The following is a 26,249-nucleotide window of genomic DNA, read 5'->3' as shown; positions in this document are numbered from 1 at the left end:
ATGTGTGGAGGGTGGTTAGTGTGTGTGTGTGGATGTCTGTGTGTGTGTCCGTCGTGCCCTGAGTTATGCCAAAAAGTACATGATAGGACCACCTTACTCACCATTGTCCTGTGGTGTGGTGTATCAAAGTTTAGTTCAGATTGATGTTATATTTTATAAGTTATTTACATTTTTAACTTTACAAACTCCCACTTTGAGAAACGATTCTTCCATCTGCACTGGCAGTTAGCAGCTATGACGTCACAATGGGATTGTAGCCCTGCCCGCTACAATGTTGTAGCGGGCAGGGTCCTGGAAACAAGTGCAATTGGAATTTCTTTCCTGGCCGCACGTACAATTGGATTTTTTTTTAAAGTTTAAAAAGAGGGAGGGTGAATAAGAGAAAATGAGCTGCCCCTGTGCAGTTGTGGGCTATGGATGAGTGGTGGATTATTGCGTTGAGGAAACGGGTTGCTTTGGGGGAACGGGTGAGTGGTGGAATATTGCATTGGGGGAACGGGTTGTGTTCGGGGATCAGGCCTCCCGTATGACAGGCACCCAATGGGTACCAATTGGTCTAGTATATTACTAAAAGTCTTGTCTTGTTTGTGTGCGTGATTGAGTGTGAGCTCCTGGACCTACACCAAAACGGTACTAAACAGTTGCTAAACACTTTATTTCCCCCTCCCAACCGATCTTTCTGTTCCGGGCATCCTCCATTGTCAGAGTGAAGCCCTACGTAAATTGGAGGAACAGCACCTCATATTACGCTTGTGCGTCTTACAACCCAGCGATATGAATACTGAAGGTAGACAAAAGTGCTGGAGAAACTCAGCGGGTGCAGCAGCATCTATGGAGCGAAGGAAATAGGCAACGTTTCGGGCCGAAACCCTTCTTCAGATGATATGAATATTGATCTCTCTAATTTCAAGTAACCCTTGCATCACCTCTCTCTCCATCCTTCCCTAGCCTAGTCGTCATATTAGTTTCACTGCTGAGTTTCACTGTTTGTATCCACTTGTTATTACCTTCTACACAGGCAACAATGAACCATTGTGGACTCCACCTTTCCTTAATCATTGTTGCTTTTTGCATACATCTTGCATTCATTTGTTCTATGTACCTCTTGTTTCCCTCTTCCCTGATTCTCAATCTGACCCGAAACATTCCCCGTCCCTTCTCTCCAGAGATGCTGCCTGACCCGTTGAGTTACTCCAGCATTTGAGTCTATCTTGGATTTAAACCTTCATCTGTAGTTCTTTCCGCCACATTCGGGAATCTTTAGTCGTGCAAACCAATATCCCTCAGTTCTTCAACACTCCCTGTGGTCTTACCGTACCGGTAGCCTCGTGAGAGCTGCCAAAGAGCTGTAAAATGAATGATTTCACTTTCCCGGAACTGACAGCTGTAAACGGAGCTGAGATACAGCCCGGGGCCGGGGCCGGGGCCGGGGCCTGGGCGGCGCGTTGCCCCAGTGATGTACGGTCCGGCTCCAGCGGCCACGCCTGCGCAGACCCTTCCTCGCGGGGCGGGGATCCGTCGATGACGTTACTTCCGGGCGGCGGCGGGGATTCTGTATCCGGTGCTGGAGCCGCGGGTGAGTCGGAGGCGGAGAGAAGCCGGGGAGTCGGAGGCGGGTGGACCGGGGCCGGGTGTAGGCCCGGACTCTGCGCCCCCGTCCCTCGCAAGGGCGCAGGAACTCCGCTCTCCCCGCATCCCAGTATCCCAGTCGCCGCGATGCCCAACGCGTCCATCTATTCCGCGCTCCCCCTCCCACCTATAGCTATAGAGTCTTTGCTAATTACCTTCCCCATCTGGTTACATCTGCCCATAGTCCACACATCTGTCCACCAGTGCTTCTTCCCTCTTTCCTATCCTGTCCCCAACCTGGTTTTCTCTGCCTGTCACCCATCCTTATCTGCCTCTGCGTGTCACCCTCCAGCCTCTGTCTCTCCCCATTGACTTCTCCAATTTCAGGCAGTCCTTGCTTTCTCGCTCCTTACCCTTTCCAGCTCTCCCACAAACCTACTGTCTCCTCCACTTCCTTTCTCCTTCTCCCCCCCCCCCCCCCCCCCAACATCAGTCTCATGAAGGGTCTCGACCCGAAACATCGCCTATTCCTTCTCTCCATAGATGCTGCCTCACCCGCTGAGTTTCTCCAGCGTCTTTGTCTACCTTCGATTTTTCCAGCATCTGCAGTTCTTTCTTAAACTCCCTGTGACCATATGAGTTTCTTCTAGGTTCGTGCTTCTTAAACTGGTGAATGGTTCACCCAAGGGCGAATGGAATTATTTTGGGGTGAATTACTTAATATGGTTTTCTAATTTCAAAGTAGCAGGATATTTACCAAATTTACCGTAATAGAACCTTTTAGGGAAGACCAGATAAGCAAGTGGGATCATAAATTTATAAATGGCAACACTGGAGGATCGCCGTAGGCAACTGTTGAACTGTTACTTTACTTTGTGTAGCAAAGCTGTCGCTTTGTCCACTCAGCCTCTACCCCTCTAATTCAAAATGTTATTTATCACATTTGGCATTAAGTCATTTGGTTATGTTATAATTGGCACTTTGGTCTTCAAAGTCAAAATTGTTATTCAATAGGAAGCAAAGTAACAAGATAAAAGAAAGTTCTCTGGTTAGATCTGAGAAAGTTATGTTAGCGTTGATGGGGGGGGGGGGGGGGGGGGTGGTTGAGAAGGGAAGGAAAATTCACGTTAAAATATTTAATTAATTGAAAGGAAATAAATTGTTGATGTATGAGGAGAGGACAGGGGATAGGGACAAGCTGAATTGCCCAGAGCTGGTATTTACTCGATGGGCCAAATGGCCTTTAGGAGAGTCTATCTGTGGCATCAGTCACCGCTACTCTCTTATAAAACCAGAAAATGCTGGTTAGGCAACATCTGTGGAGAGAGAATCAGAGATAATGGTTTTGGTCGACATAGACAGGTTCATGGATCCCCAGCTTTCCCGTCCTGAAATCAGCTTCATGGTCTTGCTAACATTGAGAGCAAAATTGCTGTTCTCACAACATTCAATCAAATTATCAATCTCCCTCCTGTACTCTGGCTCGTTGTTGTTACCCGTTTTTCATTATACAACAGTGGTATAGTCAGCAAATTTAATGATGATATTAGAGCTGTGCCTAGCTACACAGTCAGGGGTATAGTGAGTGTAGAGCAGGGGTCTGAGCACAAGACCTTGAGGTGTTCCATGTTGATTATCGAGGAGGATTTGTTTCCAAATCGTATCAATTGTGGTCTGCGAATGAGGAAGTCGGGGTCCAATTAGTCAAATTTATTTGTCATATGCGCCATATTACATAGGGACGAGCAGAGACCCAGTTCTCTGAGTGATACGTTTGGATGGAAAGTATACTGTTGAAGGCCAAGCTGTAGTTGATGAATAACAAACTGATGTTTGAGGATGTTTGAACAAGTTAGGGCTTTATTCTTTGGAGCGCAGAAGGTTAAGGGGGGACTTGATAGAGGTTTTTAAAATGATGAGAGGGATAGACAGAGTTGACGTGGAAAAGCTTTTCCCACTGAGAGTAGGGAAGATTCAAACAAGGGGACATGACTTGAGAATTAAGGGACTGAAGTTTAGGGGTAACATGAGGGGGAACTTCTTTACTCAGAGAGTGGTAGCTGTGTGGAATGAGCTTCCAGTGAAGGTGGTGGAGGCAGGTTCGTTTTTATCATTTAAAAATAAATTGGATAGTTATATGGATGGGAAAGGAATGGAGGGTTATGGTCTGAGCGCAGGTATATGGGACTAGGGGAGATTATGTGTTCGGCACGGACTAGAGGGGTCGAGATGGCCTGTTTCCGTGCTGTAATTGTTATATGGTTATATGGTTATATGATGTCAATCTACTTGAAGTCCAGAACAAGGGGTCACAGTTTAAGGATAAGGGGGAAATCTTTTAGGACCGAGATGAGAAAAACATTTTTTTCACAGAGAGTGGTGAATCTCTGGAATTCTCTGCTACAGAAGGTAGTTGAGGCCAGTTCATTGGCTATATTTAAGAGGGAGTTAGATGTTGCCCTCGTGGCTAAAGGAATCAGGGGGTATGGAGAGAAGGCAGGTACAGAATACCGAGTTGGATGATCAGCCATGATCATATTGAATGGTGGTGCAGGCTCGAAGGGCCGAATGGCCTACTCCTGCACCTATTTTCTATGTTACTTACTGTTTGATAGGAGACCTAAAGACCGGATTGCAAACCAAACCAGAATGGCACAATGGAGGTTGCTACAACAAGGAAGAGATATTCAGACAAAACGAATGAAGACTCTCACTTTTATGTTGCATAATCTGATGTACATATGAGAAACCCATAAGAGTCTGGTAACAGTCATAACAAGTCCCATGAGACCGTTTGTGCTGAAACAGAAGGTAGGGAATAGGGGAAGAAGTGGCAAAGAGAAAAGGCATGACAGAATACACTTACACGATAAATCACAGACACCATATTACATTTTTTGTGGTCTTTTTGTTTCTTCAGTGGTTTTGGATGGGGAACGAAAGACTGTGGAATTTACCTAGGCGACCAAGTAAGAAAGAAGGTAATGACATCGGCTATACAATTTCCCAAAACAGCATGCACAATTGGCAAAGTTGCCTGCAGTGGCCTGAGTGCTAGGACATCCTGGTCTCTTCCCTGAACCAGAAGATATATATTCAGACAGTAAGTATGGATGTAGCAGTCTGACGGAGTTTGTTCCTTTATGACAGAAGAGGGGAGACCCTTACCTTCAGCACCTTTTGTTAAAATTATATAAATTTGAGGAAGCTGAAGACGAGATATTGAGTAATAAAGGTTAATGCACATTTAAAAAGATCACCAGAAAAAATAAAAGAGCAGACATTAGTGAGGAAGAGGCCTCGACATTTGAGAAACTGCAATAAGTGGGGTCAGGAGTACAGTGCGAGTGATGCAGACGAAGGTCGAGGACTTGGAGGAGGGCCAAAGAGATGAAAAAGAGTTGAAATTTATCCGTAGGGAATCCAAGGAATAACAACCATGGGAAAGCAAGTTGAAAATTAAAGAATGGATGGTACTTTATGAAGGTTGCTATGGTACCAGAGTAAAATCTGAATTCGATTATCTTTCAACACGATGACTTGCAAGACATTGAACAATCAAGGCATTGAAAGTGATCAACACGATCAAGGCATTGAAAGTGCAATGGAGGGCTGCTGCTGATGGTGTGTTATTATGTGAACAATTGTGTAATGTGCACAGAATGACCCTGAGGTACATTTGAGCTGTGAATAACTACACTGGGCCACCATCACCATTAAAAGGAGGGTAGAAGTATGTGCCAGTAATCATGGACAGCTTTAACAAATGGATAGAAGTTTCCCAACCCAAATCAACAGTGCCAAGATAACAGCAAAAATACTATCAGAACGGGTTTTCTACCCAATGGGTCTAGAACAGTATGCATTTCACCACTCGAGTGATGCAAAATATGATTTGGGTTTTGGGAAATGAATCTAAGAATTCACATTGCCTTCCATTGTTAGTTAAGTGGTATAGTGCAAAGAATGTCTAGGACCCTATAAGGGATGATCAGGTAAATGGTCCAGCAGAAGAGCACCACCCAGTGTGGTATTGCCAGTTACTTCAATGGTACTTGGGAATACAGTCTGCAGGAGTCATCTGCAAATGACTAGAAGATCCATGAGAGGTAATGAACCACTGCTGAGGCAAGACCTGTCAGAACTTGCCACAAACAGCATTACAAAGCACCTTTGTTGTAAACTATGCCCTTGCAATATACAAGTGTTGATTTTGCAATCATTTGTTGTCTTTGTCCCAAAATATTATTTTTCAGCTGGATACTATATGAAGGGGTAAAGTAAGGTTATTATCATCCAAGCATGGATTTGGTTGGAAAAGACGAATCACCTTCAGCCTCAGCAGATGGAGAAGGAGAGGCAAAGCCAGACCAAAAAAGCCACTTGCCTCCAAAACTGTTGGCTAAAATCGAGCGAAACCGGCAAAGAGCACTGCTTCTGAGACAAGCCAGATTGGCAAGCAGGCCTTACACTCCCGTTGGTACAAGTGAGTACTCCAATATCTGATTGTAGAAATCTTGATCTGCATCACTAGGTGCCGATTCCCAGGCGGCCTTTAGTAGGAATGTTACAAAATTTTGAGATTTTAAAAATCAAGCCTGTAATTTATCCCATCAGATAAAGCATATAAAGAACTTTAATTTGATACCTAATTCACTTTCATATCTTCAGTATAAAAAAAGTTACGGTCATTTTCATACTCGGTAATCAGCATCTTTTTCCCTATTGCTTTTTCCATTAACTTAAAACAAAAGCTGTGATCGAGGACAGTCAATTGACATAAACGTCAATAACTTTCTTAAAAAATAAGAGAACTGAATGAAATTTTCAGTTATTATAGATTGAAGCATTCTGAAACAAATATGATACATCTTACTTGGATGACCTGAACTTAAAGCATATAATTCGTTAGTTACCTAATTGTAGATTATTACAAAATTGTGACGGAAATAGTAATAAACACCCAGATTGCCTTGAAAATTCAAAAATGTGATATTCTCAAGATCAGAACTTTAATATTATTGTAACGTTAAAACAAATAGTAAATACCCAACAAAAAATACACATTCATCAATGTCATCAAATCAATTAAATTCATCTAAATTCAATTACTAGATCTAAACATCTATCCCATTTCTTAAGACAAGGCTAAAAATATTTTTTTAAATAGCCATAGTATCCAAATAACAAACTGATCCCATTCACACAAGGATTCACAATATAACAAGATTTTTTAATATCACTTTGTCATGAATTTCTATGCCAATGGAAGGAATTCCCATAAATTTTACTCTGTTGGTTTATAACACTGCTGCAAACAAGGGTCGTTTACCCAGACATTTATTCAAAATCCACAAACCTCCACTCTCACGATAATCAAAATCATTATTTTTTGCACAATCATGTCATAAGAATATCTAAATTATCTATATTTTGTGTTATTGTCTATCCATGATCAATTTTTTCATACTAAACCTAAAAACTATGTACAGGTACTGTGGAAGTTTTCAATCAGATATTTAGTATGAAAATATGGATCATGGATAGACAATAACACAAAATATAGATGAGTTAGATGTTCTTATGACATGATTGTGCAAAAAAATAATGAATTTGATTATCTTGAGAGTGGATTGTGAGAGATCGGAATGTGGCCGCTGCCATGATTTAAGCCCCACGATATCAGCAGGCAAGACATGGCTGATATCGGGGCCTAAATAACATATTTCGAATCATTAGATTAAAATGAAACCACACCAAAAAGCAAGGTAAGATGTTAAATGAACGATATAACTTTTGTTTTGTCCTGATGTGGAAGTCCATGACATTGATTTTGATCCGTGATGTTGAAGGTGTTGGAAGACGCGTTTAACTTCAATCCAGCGATGCAATCGACCAGCAACTTTTTTTTAAAACGGAAACAGCAGCGCAGAACAATTTTTTTTCACCAACTTGTAGTCAGAGCAAATACCTCTCCGACAACCAATACAAACCTGCATTTTAATCCCCCCCCCCCAAGCCTCAGGAATCGCACGCACAGGCAGTGGCAGATCTGGAGCGCTGCTGATGGTAGGTTTTGTAACAACACTACCTTTAGCCATGATTCCTCCTTCAACCTTGTCTGGTCTTATTTCCGAAGGTCTCTTGAAACTCATTGGGACCCCATTTCCACGCTCCCTTGAAAGCAACTAGGTTTACTGGAAATTTGATAATATTCCTATGTAACACCCAGTACAAGTGAATAAAAAAAATTTGGGAGTACTAATTTGGATAAAATCCAATAGTCTGAAAATCTGCCCATCTGGCACTGCGATGATCCCAAGCAAACCAGATTTAGACTTTTACTGTATCTTTGGCTAGATGTTGTAAACTTTATTTTGAAGTCTCTTGTCTGGACAAGACAATTTTAAGTGCTCCATGCTCATAATCCAGAATGGAGACCAAACATCAAAGAGGAGGATGACTGAACTTTGGGCCTTCCCTCCCAGTGGGAAACTTTGATTCCGCTGTGTGGGGGATGTTTATGTTAAAGACTATCGTGTTCTGTTCTTTTTTTTTTATTCGTATGGGCTGTATGGTGACCCCAAATTTCACTGTACCAATTGGTGCATGTGACAATAAATGTCTCTTGTCTCTTGTCTAAAATGAGAATGTTTTTGCTATTCAGGAATTTACTATGCATGATCTGCATTAGAAAGCAGGTATTACTCATGATAGCATGCAGTATTATGTTTTATCTGAGGATGTTATATTTTTCTTTCTCACTGACAGGTAACAATATTACAAAGCCAGCACACAAAGTAGTAGATACAGGAGGAGGGTTCTTTCTGGAAGAGGAGGAGGATGAGATGCAAGAAGTGAATAAAGTCATACATCAGCCAGGTATATTTGTGTTCAATATTCTTCAATGTCACTAGAGATTAGTTATTTCGAACCTAACATTAAATGTAACATAAATCTCAGACTTGCATGAGGTATACACAATTGACTTCAGTTGTAAATTGTCCCTTGTGTGTAGGATAGTGCTATAATTCTGGGATCGCTGGTCGGTGCGGACTCGGTGTGCCGAAACATAGAAAATAGGTGCAGGAGGAGGCCATTCGGCCCTTCGAGCCAGCACCGCCATTCATTGTGATCATGGCTGATCGTCCCCAATCAATAACCTGTGCCTGCCTTCTCCCCATATCCCTTGATTCCACTAGCCTCTAGAGCTCTATCCAACTATTATCTCTTAAATCCATCCAGTGATTTGGCCTCCACTGCCCTCTGTGGCAGGGAATTCCACAAATTCACAACTCTCTGGTTAAAAAAGTTTTTTCTCACCTCAGTCTTAAATGGCCTCCCCTTTATTCTAAGACTGTGGCCCCTGGTTCTGGACTCGCCCAACATTGGGAACATTTTTCCTGCATCTAGCTTGTCCAGTCCTTTTATAATTTTATATGTTTCCATAAGATATCCCCTCATCCTTCTAAACTCCAGTGAATACAAGCCTAGTCTTTTCAATCTTTCCTCATATGACAGTCCCGCCATCTCAGGGATCAATCTCGTGAACCTACGCTGCACTGCCTCAATCACATGGATGTCCTTCCTCAAATTAGGAGACCAAAACTGTACACAATAATCTAGATGTGATCTTACCAGAGCCCTATACAACTGCAGAAGAACCTCTCTACTCCTATACTGAAATCGTCTTGTTATGAAGGCCAACATTCCATTAGCTTTCTTCACTGCCTGCTGTACCTGCATGCCAACTTTCAGTGACCGGTGTACAAGGACACCCAGGTCTCACGGTACCTCCCCCTTACCTAACCTAACCCCATTGAGATAATAATCTGCCCCCTTGTTTTTGCCACCAAAGTGGATAACCTCACATTTATCTATATTATACTGCATCTGCCACGCATCTGTCCACTCACTCAACCTGTCCAGGCCACCCTGCAACCTCCTAACATCCTCTTCACAGTTCACACTACCACCCAGCTTTGTGTAATCCGCCAACTTGCTAGTGTTGCTCCTAATTCCCTCTTCCAAATCATTAATATATATGGTAAACAGTTGCGGCCCCAACACCGAGCCGTGCGGCACTCCACTCGCCACTGCCTGCCATTCTGAAAAGGACCTGTTCACTCCTACTCTTTGCTTCCTGTCTGCCAACCAATTTTCTATCCATGTCAACACCCTAACCCCAATACCATGTGCTCTAATTTTAGTCACCAGTCTCCCATGCGGGACCTTATCAAAGGCTTTCTGAAAGTCTAGATACACTACATCCACTGGCACCCCTTCATCCATTTTACTTGTCACATCCCGAAGGGCCTATTTTTGCACTGTATCTCTAAACTAAACAGTAACATCTCTGTGTTGGAGCAATTCTTCCTCAATGATGAGGATGGCTTGCTTCCACTTCATTTTATTGGGATGTTGGGTGGCTGGTGAGGCGTGTGTGGGATATGTCAGCTCTGTCCTGTGTGGGAGGAGGATGTGTTTCATGTGACAAATGAGTGGGGATTTTGAGAACTGTTTTTTCCATTCCTTGAGTTTTGTGCCAGTGTTTGTTTTTTATCTTTGAACATTCCTCTTCATTGGGCCTATTGCTATGCTAGTGCACTGAAGGCAATGATGAATCTCATCATCACTATCTGCCTTGGTTGGTAGTGACTCCTGAGAGAGAAAATAGTCCACATTTTTCAAGTTATTGTAGACCTTTCCTGTCAGTTTTGCAGCTATTGCCATTGCTATAGGGTCTTTGCTTTGCAAATGTTGCATTTATGGCCCATTTTCTTCCACCTTCACCGAATGACATGATGAGGACTTTGAGCTTGTCCTCTGAATGTGAGCATACATAAGCATTGACTGTCTGTTGTAGCTGGATGACTGAAGTCGGAGTGACCTGGGAGAATTGAGGCATCGGAAGTTGAAACTTTTCCCGTTTGCCCGTAGATTATGTTGATCTTGCGGGAAACGTTGGAGGCAAGATGTGGCATTAAAGCAAAAAAGATTGAAATGTGTTTGGTGTGATGTCACAGTCTTGCTTGGCATCATTATGCACCATGATTTAAGTCTATTGTGGATTGGTCAACATCATGGCTTTTATGCCATCATACACCAGATGTAAAAGGTACATGAGTTTCCGTGGCCAAGCATGGATTCATAGAAACATAGAAATTAGGTGCAGGAGTAGGCCATTCGGCCCTTCGAGCCTGCACCGCCATTCAATATGATCATGGCTGATCATCCAACTCAGTATCCCGTACCTGCCTTCTCTCCATACCCTCTTATCCCCTTAGCCACAAGGGCCACATCTAACTCCCTCTTAAATATAGCCAATGAACTGGCCTCAAGTACCCTCTGTGGCAGAGAGTTCCAGAGATTCACCACTCTCTGTGTGAAAAAAGTTTGTTCAGATGAAATCTAATTTTGGTGCCAGAGCGGAGATATGTTTCTTGCTAAGGATTAGTGCACCAGATTTCAGTATGTTGCAATGTTCAGATTGCATTATTTTATGTGTTGGCTACACATGATTCCAATTAAAAAAAATAAAGGCTCTCATTTCATTACTCGATAACTGATGACGACTGAGTTGAACCTAACTTTGTCTTTTTACAATATCTAATAAGTGAGGATTGCACCTGGGCTGTTCTCCCTTACTATCCTAAGGCTTTAGTGGGCTAGTCCCATTACCTGTAGATTCAGTTTTTCATTTGGCCTTTGGCAGAAAAGTTTTTATTTCTCGTTGTATCTGGCTCTTTTTGCTAATTACACTAAAGCTATCCAGTTTGGCTGCTGACTTAGTGCTACAAGAAGCAATTTATTCTGCCAAAACTACTAAGAATTAATAATAACATGGTGAATTCTCCCCATAACCTCCTTTAGCTGTAAGAAAAAACTGAGCTTCTCCAATCTCTCTACATACGATTCAAGAGAGTTTATTGTCATGTGTCCCAGATAGGACAATTAAATTCTTGCTTTGCTTCAGCACAACAGAATATAGTGGCATGAATACAGAACGGATCAGTGTGTTCATATACCATTATATAAATATATACAAACATGAATAAATAAACAGATAAAGTGCAAATAAACAGATAATGATCTATTAATGTTCAGAGTTTTGTTCGAGTTGAGTTTAATAGCCTGATGGCTGTGGGGAAGAAGCTATTCTTGAACTTGGACGTTGCAGTTTTCAGGCTCCTGTACCTTCTACCTGAAGGTAGCGGGGAGATGAGTGTGTGGCCAGGATGGTGTGCATCCTTGATGATGCTGCCAGCCTTTTTGAGGCAGCGACTGTGATAGATCCCCTCGATGGTAGGGAGGTCAGAGCCGATGATGGCCTGGGCAGTGTTTACTCATTTTGTAGTCTTTTCCGCTCCTGGGTGCTCAAGTTGCCGAACCAAGTCACGATGCAACCGGTCAGCATGCTCTCTACTGTGCACCTGTAGAAGTTCGAGAGAGTCCTCCTTGACATACCGACTCTCCATAATCTTCTCAGGAAGTAGAGGCGCTGATGTGCTTTCTTTATAATTGCATCAGTGCTCTCGGACCAGGAGAGATCTTCAGAGATGTGCACGCCCAGGAATTTGCAGCTCTTGACCTTTTCCACCATCGACCCGTTGATATAAATGGGACTGTGGGTCCCCATCTTACCCCTTCCAAAGTCCACAATCAGTTCCTTGGTTTTGCTGGTGTTGAGGGCCAGGTTATTGGGCTGGCACCATTTGGTCAGTCGGTCGATCTCTCTTCTATACTCTGACTCGTCCCCATCAGTGATACGTCCCACAACAGTGGTGTCGTCAACGAACTTGATGATGGAGTTCGCACTATGACCGGCTACGCAGTCATGAGTATAGAGTGAGTACAGCAGGGGGCTGAGCACGCAGCCTTGAGGTGCACCCGTGCTGATTGTTATAGAGGCTGACACATTTCCACCAATACGAACAGACTGTGGTCTGTGAATGAGGAAGTCGAGGATCCAATTGCAGAGGGATGCGCAGCGACCCAGTTCTGAGAGCTTGGTAACCAGCTTGGAGGGGATGATGGTGTTAAATGCCGAGCTGTAGTCAATGAATAACAGCCTGACAGTTTTTGTTGTCCAAGTGGTCCAGAGCGGAGTGGAGAGCCAGTGAGAACGCATCCACCGTTGATCTGTTGTGGCGGTAAGCGAACTGCAGTGGGTCCAGCTTTTTGTCATGGTAGGAGTTGATTTTCGCCATGATCAACCTCTCAAAGCACTTCATCACCACCGACGTTAGTGCCACTGGTCGATAGTCATTGAGGCACGTCATCTTGCTCTTCTTGGGCACCGGTACGATACGATACGATATGATGTTTAAGAAAGAACTGCAGATGCTGGAGAAATTGAAGGTAGACAAAAATGCTGAAGAAACTCAGCGGCCGAGGCAGCATCTATGGAGCGAAGGAATAGGCGACGTTTCGGGTCGAGATCCTTCTTCAGACTGATGTGGGGGGAGCGGGAAAAAGAAAGGAAGAGGCGGCGACATTAGGCTGTCAGAAAGCTGGGAAGGGGAGGGGAAGGAGGGAGAAAGCAAGGACTACCTGTAATTGGAGAAGTGAATGTTGAGAAGTGCATACCCAAGCAAAATATGAGGTGCAATTTGAGCTCCAATTTGTGGTGGGACTCACTCTGGCCATGGAGGAGGCCCAGGCCAGAAAGGTCAAATTCGAAATGGGAAGGGTAGTTGAAGTGCTGAGCCACCGGGAGATCAGGTTGGTTATTGCGAACCGAGCGGAGGTGTTGGGCGAAGCAATCGCCAAGCCTGCGCTAGGTCTCACTGATGTAGAGCAGCTGACACCTGGAACAGCGGATGCAATAGATGAGGTTGGAGGAGGTGCAGGTGAACCTCTGCCTCACCTGGAAAAACTGCTTGGGTCCTTGGATGGAGTCGAGGGGGGAGGTAAAGCGACAGGTGTAGCATTTCCTGCGGTTGCAAGGGAAAGTACCAGGGGAGGGGGTCGTTTGGGTGGGAAGGGACGAAATGACCAGGGAGTTACGGAGGGAATGGTCTCTGCAGAAAGCCGAAAAGGGAGGAGATGGGTAGAAGTGGCCAGTGGTGGGATCCCGTTGGAGGTGGTGAAAATGTCAGGGGATTATATGTTGTATGTGACAGCTGGTAGGGTGGAAGGTGAGGACAAGGGGGACTCTGTCCTTGTTACGAGTGGGAGGATGGGGAGTGAGAGCGGCGCTGCGGGATGTAGAGGAGACCCTGGTGAGAGCCTCATCTATAGTCGAAGGGGGAAGCCCTGTTCCCTAAAGAATGAGGACATCTTTCTAGAAACAGTAGAGAGATGTCGGAAATGGTCCAGGTGAATTTGAGTGCCAGATGGAAGTTAGTGGTGAAATGTATGAAGTCAGTGAGTTCTGCTTGGGTGCAGGAGGTAGCACCAATGCAGTCGTCAATGTAACAGAGGTAGAGTTTGGGGATAGTGCAAGGATTGTTCGATGTACCCTACAAAGGGGCAGGCATAGCTGGGGCCCATGCGTGTGCCCGTAGCTATGCCTTGGATTTGGAGGAAAGGGAGGAGTCAAAAGAAAAGTTGTTGAGGGGGTTGTCTACAATATGATATTGTCTATTGTAGGGGGGGGGGGGGGGGGGTCACTCACTCTACCCCACGAACTTCTACAGATGTACAGTAGAGAGCATATTGACTATGTATATATACACACTGAACGTTTTTTCTCTCATTGATCATATTTACAGTGTACTATGTTTACATATTCTTTTGTGCTGCAGCGTAAGAATGTCATTGTTCTATCTGGGAAACAACAATAAAACACTCTTGACTCTCTTGACAAAGGGGTGGAGTTGTACAGTTTGATAGCCACAGGGACGAAGGTTCTCCTGTGACATTAAGTTCTGTATCTTGGTGGAACCAGTTTGTTGCTGAAGGTGCTCCTCAGGTTGACCTGTGTGTCATCGAGGGGTGAGCTGTATTGTCCAAGATGCTCTGCAGTTTCAGGAGCATCCTCCCCTCCAAGACCACCCCCCCATGAATCCAACTCCGCCCCCAGGATGGAGCCAGCCTTCCTGATGAGTTTGTTAATACTGTTGGCGTCCGGGGCCTTCGCCCTGTTGCCCCAGCATAAGGCAGCGAATAAGATGGCACTAGCTACCACTGATTGGTAGAACATCTGCAGCATTTTACTGCAGGTGTTGAAGGAGCGGAGCCTTTTCAAAAAGTACAGTCGACTCTGTCCCTTCTTGTACAGGGCTTCAGGGTTCCTGGACCAGTCCAGTTTACTGTCAAGGTACACTCCAAGGTATTTGTGCTCCCTGGTAAACTGCACATCCACACTATTGATGGAGACAGGGACAGGGATGGTCTTCCTCCTAAAGTCCACCATTAACTCCTTAGTCTTGTCTGTGTTGAACTGCAGGTGATTCAGCCTACACTACTCAACAAAGTCGTTGACTACACCTCTGTATTCAGCTTCCCTCCCCTCACTTATGCAGCACACAATTGCAGTCATCTGAAAACTAAAAGCTTTCATTCATGTACCAGCCTCATAGATTAACTTTGCACCTTACATTTTGAACATCCTTCTAAAAGCTTGCTGCTCAACTGACCTCAACACTCAGAGTTTGTTTGGAATAGATTCTTTACTTTTGTATTATGTGCTTTGTTTAAAAAGAAACACAAAAAATCCTGTATAACATTTCTAAAAGCCTTCTGCCACCTTCAAGGATTTGTGTACACACATTCCTTTTAAAATATCACCTATTAATTTACATTACTTCCTCTTATCTTTGCTAACAAACTGATTGACTACACACCTGCGTTAAAACATTATCTGAACTTTACTCCTTAATGCACTCTGTGTTTATTTTCATGGCTTATTGCATATCAAGTTTCATGTCATTAGCAAGCTTTGAAAATGCATGTTATTGACACAGACGTTGGGTATATTAAAATTTTCATTGGTCCAACACAATTATATCATTCCAGTTCAGTTTTCAAAACAACCATTCACACTGCTTACTAATTAGTTTCTTGTTTGTTTTAATATCCACACTGATCCTTTCATCCCACAGGCATCTATGGCTAAAAGTACTTTGTCATGAGCATGTTGAATATGCATGTGCACACTATCAACTACTCTACTGTCAACAACCCTCTGCATTGCTTGTTAGTTATAGAGCTATGAAAAATTCACATACTTGTTTGGATACTATTTTGGAATCTTTGACAAGCATTTGTTAAAAATATCTGAAGAATGGCATTGGCAGGCATGCAGAATTTACAACAGTACTGAACAGCAACCCACAAGATTTTTAACCTTCCATTTGGCCAGCAATACTGTCTACAGCGTGGTATTGTTGTAAATTGCAGCCAAATGCTCATGTTTGCACCTGAGGACATGTTTTCAGTGCCTTTTATTGCTGAGGTTGCTATTTCAGAAGGCCATTGTCCCTTGCTTAAAACATGCATCTATCTTCACAGGACCTTTCATGGAATTTGATTACTTATTATGTGAAGAATGTGGTAAAGAGTTCATGGATTCCTTTCTGAGCAGTCACTTTGATCTTCCTGTCTGTGACAACTGCAGGTACTGTTGGTATAAGTGTGGTATGAGAATAAAATAGCAATTTAATCAACATAATAATTAAAAGGCCATGTTTACAGGGTAGGATTCTTAGTGAGAGGAAATATTCATGTATAACATGAAAATGGAAAATTATGTTAAGATGCACAAAATTTGTAGTGGGCAGAAATTTTAGGATGGGATTGCATGATGGTAGAATATAAGCATCTGATTTTTTAAGTAGGGTCACCACCTTTGAGTGAAATTAACTAAGTAAATAGAACACTTCCAAAAATACACTGACTATTAACTACAAGTTGAATGGTAGAATCTAGAAATAGGAAATGTATTTTTTCTTGGGTATAGTCTTCATTGGTAACATTATTATTTACAGCCCATCTGTGGTAGCCGAAGAATAATTATGCCCAGATAGTGGTTGATACGATTGCAATTCTTCCTAGCTCAATAAAGAGCCAACCACTTGGACATGAGGGAATAATGGTAAAAAAAATAGGCAGAGGCTCTTTACAAGTCCCATGTCCATTCAGATAAAAAGATAAAACACATTCATGGCACAAGTAAAAATAACGAATCTATTGTCAAATATAGAGATGTAGTTACAATAGGATGAGATAAAAGTGGTAGAGATGGAAGATCAGAATATCAAGTAGAAGAATCAGTTTTGAAGGCATTCAGAAACAGAAAATAGTCAAAATATTGATTGGCCTATATTCAGCAGGTGATGTGTAGGACATGGTACAAATCAGGAAAGTAGAAGCACGTGACAATAATTGGAGAATTTTAATCCAAACCAGCCCTCCCTTGTGATGTCGTGCCCCCCCCTTCAAACTCTAGCCCCCTCCCTCTCTGCCCCCTCCCTCTCTGCCCTCTTCCCCTGCCCTCCGCCACCGCCCTCTCTCCCTCTCTCGCTCTAGCTGCGCCTGCGAGTTGGGGGCCATGCGTGAGTAGACGGGCGGGGGAATGGGGTAAAAGGAGTTAATTAATAATATTAATATAATATCAAGTGTGTGGTTAGTGTGTGTGTGACGCCACAGGCCGCTCCCCCCCCCCCCCCCCCCCCCCCCCCCCCCTGCAACTGTTGAGGGGACGGGATCCAATGGGTCCCACTTGGTCTAGTAATTTATAAAAATAAGATTTGGACAGGGTTAACATCAATTTATGAAATAAAGTAGTCTTTAACAGATTTTTTAACTTTTAAACTAGCAGAACTTGTTCAGAACAGGGCTTGTTCAAATGCACTATTCACACAAAAGGTTAGCAAACAAAATTAGAGTATATGGAATTAGGATTCATATATGGGCATGGATAAATGAGTAGTTAACAAACAGAAAATAGTAGAAATAAATGCTCATTTTATGGTTGGGAGGCTGTGACCAGTGGGTTGCTGTAGGGACTCTTTATCTTCACAATTGTTATAGTCATACAGCGCGGAAATGGGTCCTTTGGCCCAACTTGCCCATGCCAACCAAGAGGCTCCATCTACTCTAGTCCCACTTGCCCGCATTTGGCCTTTATCCGTCAACCTTTCCTATTCATATACCTGTTTAAATGTCGTTATGATACCTGCCTCTGCTACCTCCTCTGGTGCAAAAGGATGGACTCTCAGTGGGACAGACCTCCAGCATTTTGTGTCTATCTTCGGTTTAAACCAGCATCTGCAGTTCCTTCCTGCATACCTCCTTTGGCAGCTTGTTCCATATACCCACCGTACTGAGTGAAAAAGTTGCCCCTCAGATTCCTATTAAATCTTTGACTTAAACCTATGTTATCTGGTTCTTGATCCTCTAGTCTAGGTAAAAGAATGTGCATTTGCCCTATCTATTAATCTCACGATTTTATAAGATCACTCCTCAGTCTCCTGAGGATTAAATCTTAGCTTGCCCATCCTCACATATATCTCAGGCCCTCAAGTCCTGGCAATATCCTCTTAAAAGTCTATACTCTCCAGTTTAACGACACCCTTCCTACAACAGAGTGATCAAAACTGAATACAATTTCCAAACGTGGCCTCACCACTGATGAAGGTAGGTTCATTGTCCCTTGGCTTTCCATTCATGAAATCAACAATCAGTACCTTCATATTGCAAATGATGAGTGCAACCTTGTTATCCTGACAGCACTGAACCAGATTATTATTTCCCTCCTGTAGTCTGATTTGTTCTTACCAGTTATCGTGGGGTAATTTAAAGCTTATGTTGGAGCTGTCCTGGCTACACAATCATGGATATAGAGAGAGTAAAGTTGGGAACTGAGCACACATCCTTGAAGTGCCCCAATGCTGGTGGGCAGCAAGAAGGAGGTGTTGTTGCCAATTGTTTTGATTTGAGGTCTGCTGATGAGCAAGTTAAGGATTTAGTTGCATAGGAATGAACAGAGACCAGGTTCCTTGAGTTTGGAAATGATGATGGCCAAAAAACAACAATCTGACGTACATGTTCCTGTTGTCCAAGTAGTCCAGCACAGTGTGGAGAGCTGTCGATCTGTTATGGCCATTGGTTAATGTCCCAAGTGAGGGGGTTGACCATTTAGAACAAAAATGGGAAGAAATTCCTTCATCCAGAGGACAGTGAATCTTTGGAATTCTTTCCATGAAGGCTGTGAAGAATTGGTTGCTGATTATTCCCAAGATGGATTGAGAGATAGTTGGATATTAAGGGAATCAAAGAACACCGAGTTAGTGGTGCTGAGGTAAAGGCTTGGCCACGACGCGATTGAATGTTGGAACGGGCATGTGTTCCTATGTTTAGATCCCAAATTGATCTCTGAAGGATTTAACAGCTGGCAGTACACCATCCCCTGATTTAATGGCTGTTCAGGCTGTAAGTTTAAGACTGATACAGAGGCATTTGAACATTCAGTAAATTAATTATTTAGAATTATATATGTATGAAAAATATCCCCAAATGTTTGCTAATTAAAATGTTAAACACGAATAACCAAATAAAGAAACTTCCACTTTGATAGCCATAGCTATACAAATCACATTGAATTCATTCAGTGGACTTGGTATTTGCATTGAAGTTCTGCAGTTTTCACTTCAGGCTGACTTCCAGCATTTCAATTTGGAGCATTTGCCAGAATATCAGCCTCAGTGTATCTTTGAGTTGTATAGACAATTGTTTGGGTCTATTTTTAATTTAAATTCTGAGGTTGATGAGATTTTTGTTAATCCAAGATATTAAGGGATATTGGGTAAAGCCAATGTATTTAGTTGGTCCAGCCATGTAACAAGCCTATTAATAGAGTAGGCTTGAGGGGTTAAGCAGACTCCCACTGTTCCTTGACTTTTATTGATGAGTATTCTAGGAATAGGTGTACAATATTAAAAGAAACAAGTTCGTTGACATAGTCATTCATACAAATATTTCTTTCTGGGGCCTTAGTTTCTTCAATTGCAGAAGGGAGACCTTTAGATTCCTCCATCAGCAACTAAAAGCCTCAGTAACTAGTTTTCTGATTTAAACACAGAGATAATGAAGAGAAACACAAACTTATCACTCGAACGGATGCCAAGCAGGAATTTCTGTTGAAGGACTGCGACCTGGACCAAAGAACTCCTGCACTCAAATTTACTCTGAGGAAAAATCCACATAACATTCAATGGGGTGAAATGAAACTTTACCTGAGGTTGCAGGTGGGTACGTTACAAACTATTGTACTTTGCAAAACAATCAAACAAGGAAAGTGCATCACTGGAGGAGTTTCGAGAACTATGGGAACTAAAAAAGGAGATCAGAAGGGCAAAAAGGGGCCAGGAGATAGCTCTGGAGGGTAGCATTAAGGACAATCCCAAATTTTTTTATAAATACATAAGGGGGAAAAGGGTAACTAGAGAGCAGTGGGACCTCTAAGGAATCAAAGCGGTCACCTCTGTGTGGAGCCACAGGAGATGGGCAAGGTCCTCAATGAGTATTTCTCCTCTGTATTTACTGGGGAGAAAGACAGTAGGACGGAGGAACTTTGGGGCAGTGGCAGTCAGTGTTACCATCGAAGAAGTACTGAAGGTACTGTCGTGTATGAAGGTAGACAAATCTCCAGGGCCTGATCAGATATATCCGAGGACATTGCAGGAAACAAGAAGAAATTGCAGGAGCCCTGATTGAAATTTACAAGTTGTCCTTAAATACAGGGGAGGTGCCGGAAGACTGGAGGGAGGCAAATGTTGTGCCACTTTTCTAGAAGGGCTGCAGGAAAAATGCTGGGAACTATAGGTCGGTGAGCTTAACATCTGTAGTTGGAAAGTTACTAGAGTATTCTGAGAGATAGGTTATACAGAAATTTGGATGGGCACGGTCTGATTAGGGACAGTCAGCATGGTTTTTTAAGTGGGAGGTCATGTCTCACAAATCTGATAGATTTTTTTGAAGATGCGACCAAAAAAGTCGATGAGGGCAGAGTTGTAGATGTTGTATGCATGGATTTCAGTAAGGCATTCAACAAGGTTCTGCATGGTAGGCTGTTCTGGAATGTTAGATCGCATGGGATCCAAGGAGAGATAGCTGAATGTTTAGCAAATTGACTCCATGGAAGGAATTAGAGGGTGATGGTGAGAGGTTGCTTCTCAGACTGGAGGCCTGTGATTAGTGGTGTGTCTCAGGGTTTGGTGCTGGGCCCGTTACTGTTTGTCATCTACATCAATGATTTGGATGAGAACATACAGGCCAAGATTAGCAAGTTTGCTGATGATACAAAAGTGAGCGGTTTTGCAGATAGTGAAGATGGTTGTGAAAGATTGCAGCAGGATCTGGATCGATTGGCCAGGTGGGCGGAGGAATGGTTGATGAAATTTAATACAGAGAAGTGTGAGGTATTGCATTTTGGGATGTAGAAATAGGCCAGGACCTACTCAGTAAATGGGCCAGGACCTACACGGCCTCTGTGTTGTGTTGTAGAGCAGAGGGATCTCGGAGTACAGGTGCATGGTTACTTGAAGGTCGAGTCACAGGTAGATAAGGTGGTCAAAAAGGCTTTTGGCATTTTAACCTTCAGTCAGAGTATTGAGTATAGAGGTTGGGAGGTCATGTTGCAGTTGTATAAGAAGTTGGTGAGACTGCATTTATAATATTGTGTTCAGTTCTGAGCACCATGTTATATGAAAGATATTGTCAAGCTTGAAAGGGTTCAGAAAGGATTTACGAGGATGCTGCCAGGACTAGAGGGTGTGAGCTATAGGGAGAGGTTGAGTAGGCTGGGTCTCTATTCCATGGAGCGCAGGAGGATGAGGGGGAATCTTATAGAGGTGTCAAAATCATGAGCGGAATAGATCGGGTAGATGCACAGAGTCTCTTGCCCAGAGTAGGGGAATCGAGGACCAGAGGACATAGGTTCAAGGTGAAGGGGAAAAGATTTAATAGGAATCTGAGGGGTAACTTTTTCACACAAAGGGTGGTACCAAATATGGAACAAACTGCCAGAGGAGGTAGTTGAGGCTGGGACTATCCCATTGTTTAAGAGACAGTTACACGGGTACATGGTTAGAACAGATTTGGAAGGATATGGACCAAGCGCAGGCAAGTGGGACTACTGTAGCTGGGACATTGTTGGCCGGTGTGGACGAGTTGGGGCTAAGGGCCTGTTTCCACACTGTATCGCTCTATGACTATGACAGGTTTGGAGAGATATGGACCAACGCGGGCAGGTGGGACTAGTGGTAGCTGGGACATGTTGGCCGAAGGGCCTGTTTCCACACTGTATCATCACTCTATGGCTCTATAACACAATGCACGTTTCCAGGATACAGGGAAGAAAGGGCCCCAAACTAATAATCATTTGAAATAAAACTAATTTAAGATGAAGCTGCATATGCACTGGTTAATGACATCTATTATTTTTTATTGTTCAGATAAATGCGGAATAATCGATACATTCATGTAAAATTAGCTAATTTTAACGTACATTGAGGTATGTTCCTGTTCTATCAGAAAACAGATCTATTCTTTTTGCGTATTATCTTTAAGTGGCTGGTGGATTATTGCATTCGAGTGGAAAATGCATTGACCCTGTTCCACTCAGGCAGATGAGGTCACAGTATAATCACGCATTTACAGAGAAGAGGAAATACCCAGAGAGGGCCAAACATTTATGCTTGAGTCATATGCTGTCTTTCTCCAGAAGATGGCAGTGGACCATTTTCTTCAACCATTATCGTTGAGTTTATTTTCATCTGCACATACTCAGACAAACATACAAAAAATAAATTATCCAAATTACACAATTCTGCCAGTTAAAAAGGACTAGGAGGAAAGGATTAGTTGAAAACAATTTAGAAAAAACATGTGCATGGTGGTGCAAGAGGTGGCCCATAGTGTTGCTGAGGTAAGACTTGGAGCTGTGCGGGTCAGTTAAAGAACCTGATAGTTGTAGGAAAGTAGTTGTTCCTGAACCTGGTGGTGAGGGACTAAAGATTTCAGTACCGTGTCTGGTTGTAGAAGCGAGAAGAGGGAATGTCCTGATGATAGGGATCCTTGACGATAGATGCTGCTACTTTGGGGCAGCACCTTGCCGAGATCTCCGATGGAGGGGAGGGCTGTGCCTCTGCTGAGTTTACCACTCTGCAGCCTCTTGTGCGTTGGATTGCTGTAAGCATGTTTACAGTGATGTGGGGTTGTGAAGGGTTCCAGAATAGCATTTGACCCAGCAGTAGGAAGCAACAGAGATAAATGTAGGTACAGCAGACAGTAAAGAAAGCTAATGGCATGTTAGTCTTCATTGTGAGAGGATTTGAGTTTAGGAGCAAGGAGGTCTTACTGCAGTTGTACAGGGCCCTGGTGAGACCGCACCTGGAGTATTGTGTGCAGTTTCGGTCTCATAATTTAAGGAAGGACATGATTGCTATTGAGGGAGTGCAGCGTAGGTTCACCAGGTTAATTCCCGGGATGGCGGGACTGACATATGAAAGGATTTTGTTTGTGGATTTAGCTCTGCCAGAGCTACTACACTCCAAACTCTCCCAGTTAACTGTGTCTGAACACGTCTGTCAGTGGATCACCAACTTCCTTACAGGAAGCAGCATGTGAGGCTGGGAAAGCACATCCCGGACCCGCTGACCCTCAACGTAGGAGCACCGCAAGGCTGTGTACTCTCCCCTCTCCTCTACTCTCTCTACACCAATGACTGCACCTCCACAGACTTTTCTGTCAAGTTTCTCAGGTTTGCGGACGACACAACCCTGATTGGACTGATCCAGGATGGGGAGGAATCTGCTTAAAGACAGGAAGTGACACGGCTGGCACCCTGATGCCATCGCAACAACCTGGAGCTCAATGCTCTTAAGACAGTGGAATTGATTGTGGACTTGAGAAGAGCTTTCCCCCTCCCCCCCCCCAACTCACCATCAACAACACCACAGTCACATCTGTGGAGTCATTTAAGTTTCTTGAAACCATCATCTCCAGGGACCTTAAATGGGGGGCTACCATCGACTCCCGGTCAAAAAGGCCCAACAGAAGATGTACTTCCTGCGGCAGCTCGGAAAACACAATCTGCCACAGGCAATGATGGTCCAGTTTTATACTGTCATCATAGAGTCTGTCCTCACCTTCTCCATCATGGTCTGGTTTGGCTCAGTCACCAAGCACATCATTCGATCAGCCGAGAAGGTTGTTGGCTGCAACCATCCCCCCCCCCTCCATTGACAAACAGCGAGCGGATAAGATCATCTCTGACCCCTCTCAACCTGGTCATAAGCATTTCCCTTTGGAAGGCGACTCCGGACTGTCAGTGTTTTTCCACGAGTAGTAGTTCGGCTCAACAATCAAGTCTGCAGCCTCCTTTTGCTCTGGTATTTTATTTCATTCTTCACATGTTTAAATTATGTTTTATTCTTAATTGTTTATTGTATATCGTGTTGTTACTTGCGAGCAAAGCACCAAGACAAATTCCTTGCACTTGGCTTCTTCTTCTTTTCGTGTCCATATTGTTACAAATGTTGATCTCGCTGTCATCGCCCGTCCTGAAAAGGACGCAAGCTTCCGGCGACAATCAGTGGAAGCCATCACTTGTCACAATAGATGATGGTGGGAACAGAATTAGCTCAGGATGCTTCCAGTTTCCAGCCCCGCGACATGGACACTTCTGCTATGGGGCCACATGCTTGGCTAATAAAATGTATTCAAGAATGGGTCGACTGGGCATATATTCACTGGAATTTAGAAGGATGAGAGGTGATCTTATAGAAACTTATAAAATTCTGAGAGGATTGGACAGGCTAGATGCAGGAAAAAATGTTCCTGATGTTAGGGGAGTCCAGAACCAGGGGTCACAGTTTAAGAATAATGGGTAGGCCATTTAGGAATGAGATGAGGAAAAACTTCTTCACCCAGAGAGTTGTGAATATGGAATTCTCTGCTACAGAAGGCAGTGGAGGCCAATTTACTGGATATTTTCAAGAGAAAGTTAGATTTAGCTCTTAGGGCTAAGAGAATCAAGGGATATGGGGGGGGGGGGGGGGGGAGCAGTAATGGCAGTACTAGCTCGAATGGCCTACTACTGCACCTATTTATCCAGGTTTCTATGTAAATGTTCACGTCAGCATGTGTTATACTTGGAGGTAATGATGTCCTTGTCAGTCAGAATGATGGAGGGCAAGGTTTTGAGAATGTGCTGCAATACATGCTGCAGATAATACACTGCTCCTGGTAGATTTGCTAATAGATGACTGCTTGGCCCTGGATCATGACCAATTTCTTGCGTTGATTCAGCTGAACCCATGCAGCCATGTGTAGAGTTCAATGCATTATTCTGCACCAGACCCTCATCCATTTCTCATCTCCTGGATATACTGATTCTTTCGATCTGCTATAATATATTGCTACTTTCACCAAACAAGAAGTACAACTGTTCATCTTTCTGCTTTATCTTTAGATAGTAAAACGGTCCCTAGACGTGTGGGGTAGTGAAGAGGCTGTGCAGCAGGCTAAAGAAACAAGGCAGGAGAACAGAGAGAAAATGAAGCAAAAGAAATTTAATAAAAAAGTGAAAGGTGAGTATAAATAAACTTTCAGATCCCATGCTAAATTTAATTCATGTCTGGAGACCAGGTCAGAGGATTCTGTGTGGTGTGGAATAATGTAGGCCAGCTATCCACAAGAATAAGTAAAATAATTCTAACTAATCGGGTTTGTTAAAAATCCAGTTTCCCTTCACAACTTTGTTATAATTCTAATATGAAGAGTATTGGAACAGCAATTAGTGCCCTCAAATTGTAAAATGCTTTTTGGAAATGATGATAGAAATCACAAGTTAGTTGGCAATTTGTGATTTATTTCCAATTGATAAAACAGCAGTTTGTTTACATGATTCCTGCCGTTCAAATGTTCCTGCGTGTTGGTCTCAACCTTTGTAATTGGGTCTTGTCTTTGCTGTTTGTAGAGCTTCGCCGAGCCGTGAGGAGTAGCCTGTGGAAAAAGGAATCTGCCTCGCATCAACACGTGTATGGGCCTGAAGTATACCTCGAGGAGGAAGATGAGTATAAGAAGACTTGTGCAACATGTGGCCACCAATTAATTTATGAAAAAATGTGACTTGATCTAATGGCTCCTGTATAGAATGTATATTTGTCACTTCAAGAATTGTATATAGTTTATTTTTAATAAATCAATTTGTGCAGAGTTGTTTATTTACATTTCTTTGGTATAATTTATTGCAGATTATTCTTTCACACCCAAAGCATGATTGGTCACATTGAACTTGTAGAAAACGAGAAAAGAATCTCAACCATAAAGGATTGAGAATTTAAATTCACTTTTTATTAGATATCAGTTAATTCATAGCATTGCTAACCAACTACATGGGTTATAGTCTCTACTGCTTCAGAACTGCAGAAAAACCTTATGCTACAAATTTATGGAGACCTTTTCAGCTAGGAATCAAATGATCTGAGAAGTGGAGGGCAAGTAGCAAATATCGTTGGTGGCTATGTTCAAATCAGTCCCTGCATAATAGGCAAACATGCAGCTGGATTTCTTTGACAAGGTGCTGGACTTCAGACTATTTGGAGTAGGGGGAGAAGCTGGAAATGGGAGGCCCAACTAGTCTGAAGAGGCGTTCCAACCCAAAATATGGTACGTGCATTCCCTCCAGAGGCTGCGTGATTGCTGAGTTCCTCCAGTACTTTCTGTTT

At 43.1% G+C, this 26,249-nt stretch overlaps 1 protein-coding gene across 4 annotated transcripts; it reads left to right on the top strand.

Annotated features, from left to right (window-relative positions):
- The first annotated feature begins 1,542 nt into the window (after positions 1-1,542).
- Positions 1,543-25,749, top strand: xpa (XPA, DNA damage recognition and repair factor). Of its 4 annotated transcripts, none has more exons than XM_033017857.1 (8): positions 1,543-1,576; positions 4,490-4,550; positions 5,826-6,055; positions 8,341-8,451; positions 16,027-16,132; positions 19,598-19,763; positions 24,992-25,109; positions 25,499-25,749. In XM_033017857.1, exons 3-8 carry the CDS (start codon positions 5,872-5,874, stop codon positions 25,648-25,650), a joined length of 837 nt encoding a protein of 278 aa, XP_032873748.1. In that variant the 5' UTR covers positions 1,543-1,576; positions 4,490-4,550; positions 5,826-5,871; the 3' UTR covers positions 25,651-25,749. The 4 variants fall into 4 exon arrangements, with proteins under 4 accessions (XP_032873748.1, XP_032873750.1, XP_032873749.1 ...); XM_033017859.1 differs by lacking the exon at positions 1,543-1,576 and adding an exon at positions 1,598-1,616; XM_033017858.1 differs by lacking the exon at positions 1,543-1,576 and adding an exon at positions 4,123-4,374 and having other exon boundaries at positions 4,487-4,550.
- Positions 25,750-26,249: the final 500 nt, after the last annotated feature.

Source organism: Amblyraja radiata, chromosome 3 (genome assembly GCF_010909765.2).
Source record: "Amblyraja radiata isolate CabotCenter1 chromosome 3, sAmbRad1.1.pri, whole genome shotgun sequence".
Classification (NCBI taxonomy): domain Eukaryota; kingdom Metazoa; phylum Chordata; class Chondrichthyes; order Rajiformes; family Rajidae; genus Amblyraja; species Amblyraja radiata.
Note: the sequence above shows the minus strand (reverse complement) of the source record. Positions and strands in the feature narration are given on the sequence as shown.

Excerpts from the sequence above, each read along its gene's own strand:
- xpa (XM_033017857.1), top strand. The coding sequence starts at position 5,872 with ATGGATTTGGTTGGAAAAGACGAATCACCTTCAGCCTCAGCAGATGGA. Across the intron at positions 8,452-16,026 it reads TAAAGTCATACATCAGCCAG|GACCTTTCATGGAATTTGAT; the intron begins GTATATTTGTGT and ends CTATCTTCACAG. Across the intron at positions 19,764-24,991 it reads AACTTTACCTGAGGTTGCAG|ATAGTAAAACGGTCCCTAGA; the intron begins GTGGGTACGTTA and ends CTTTATCTTTAG.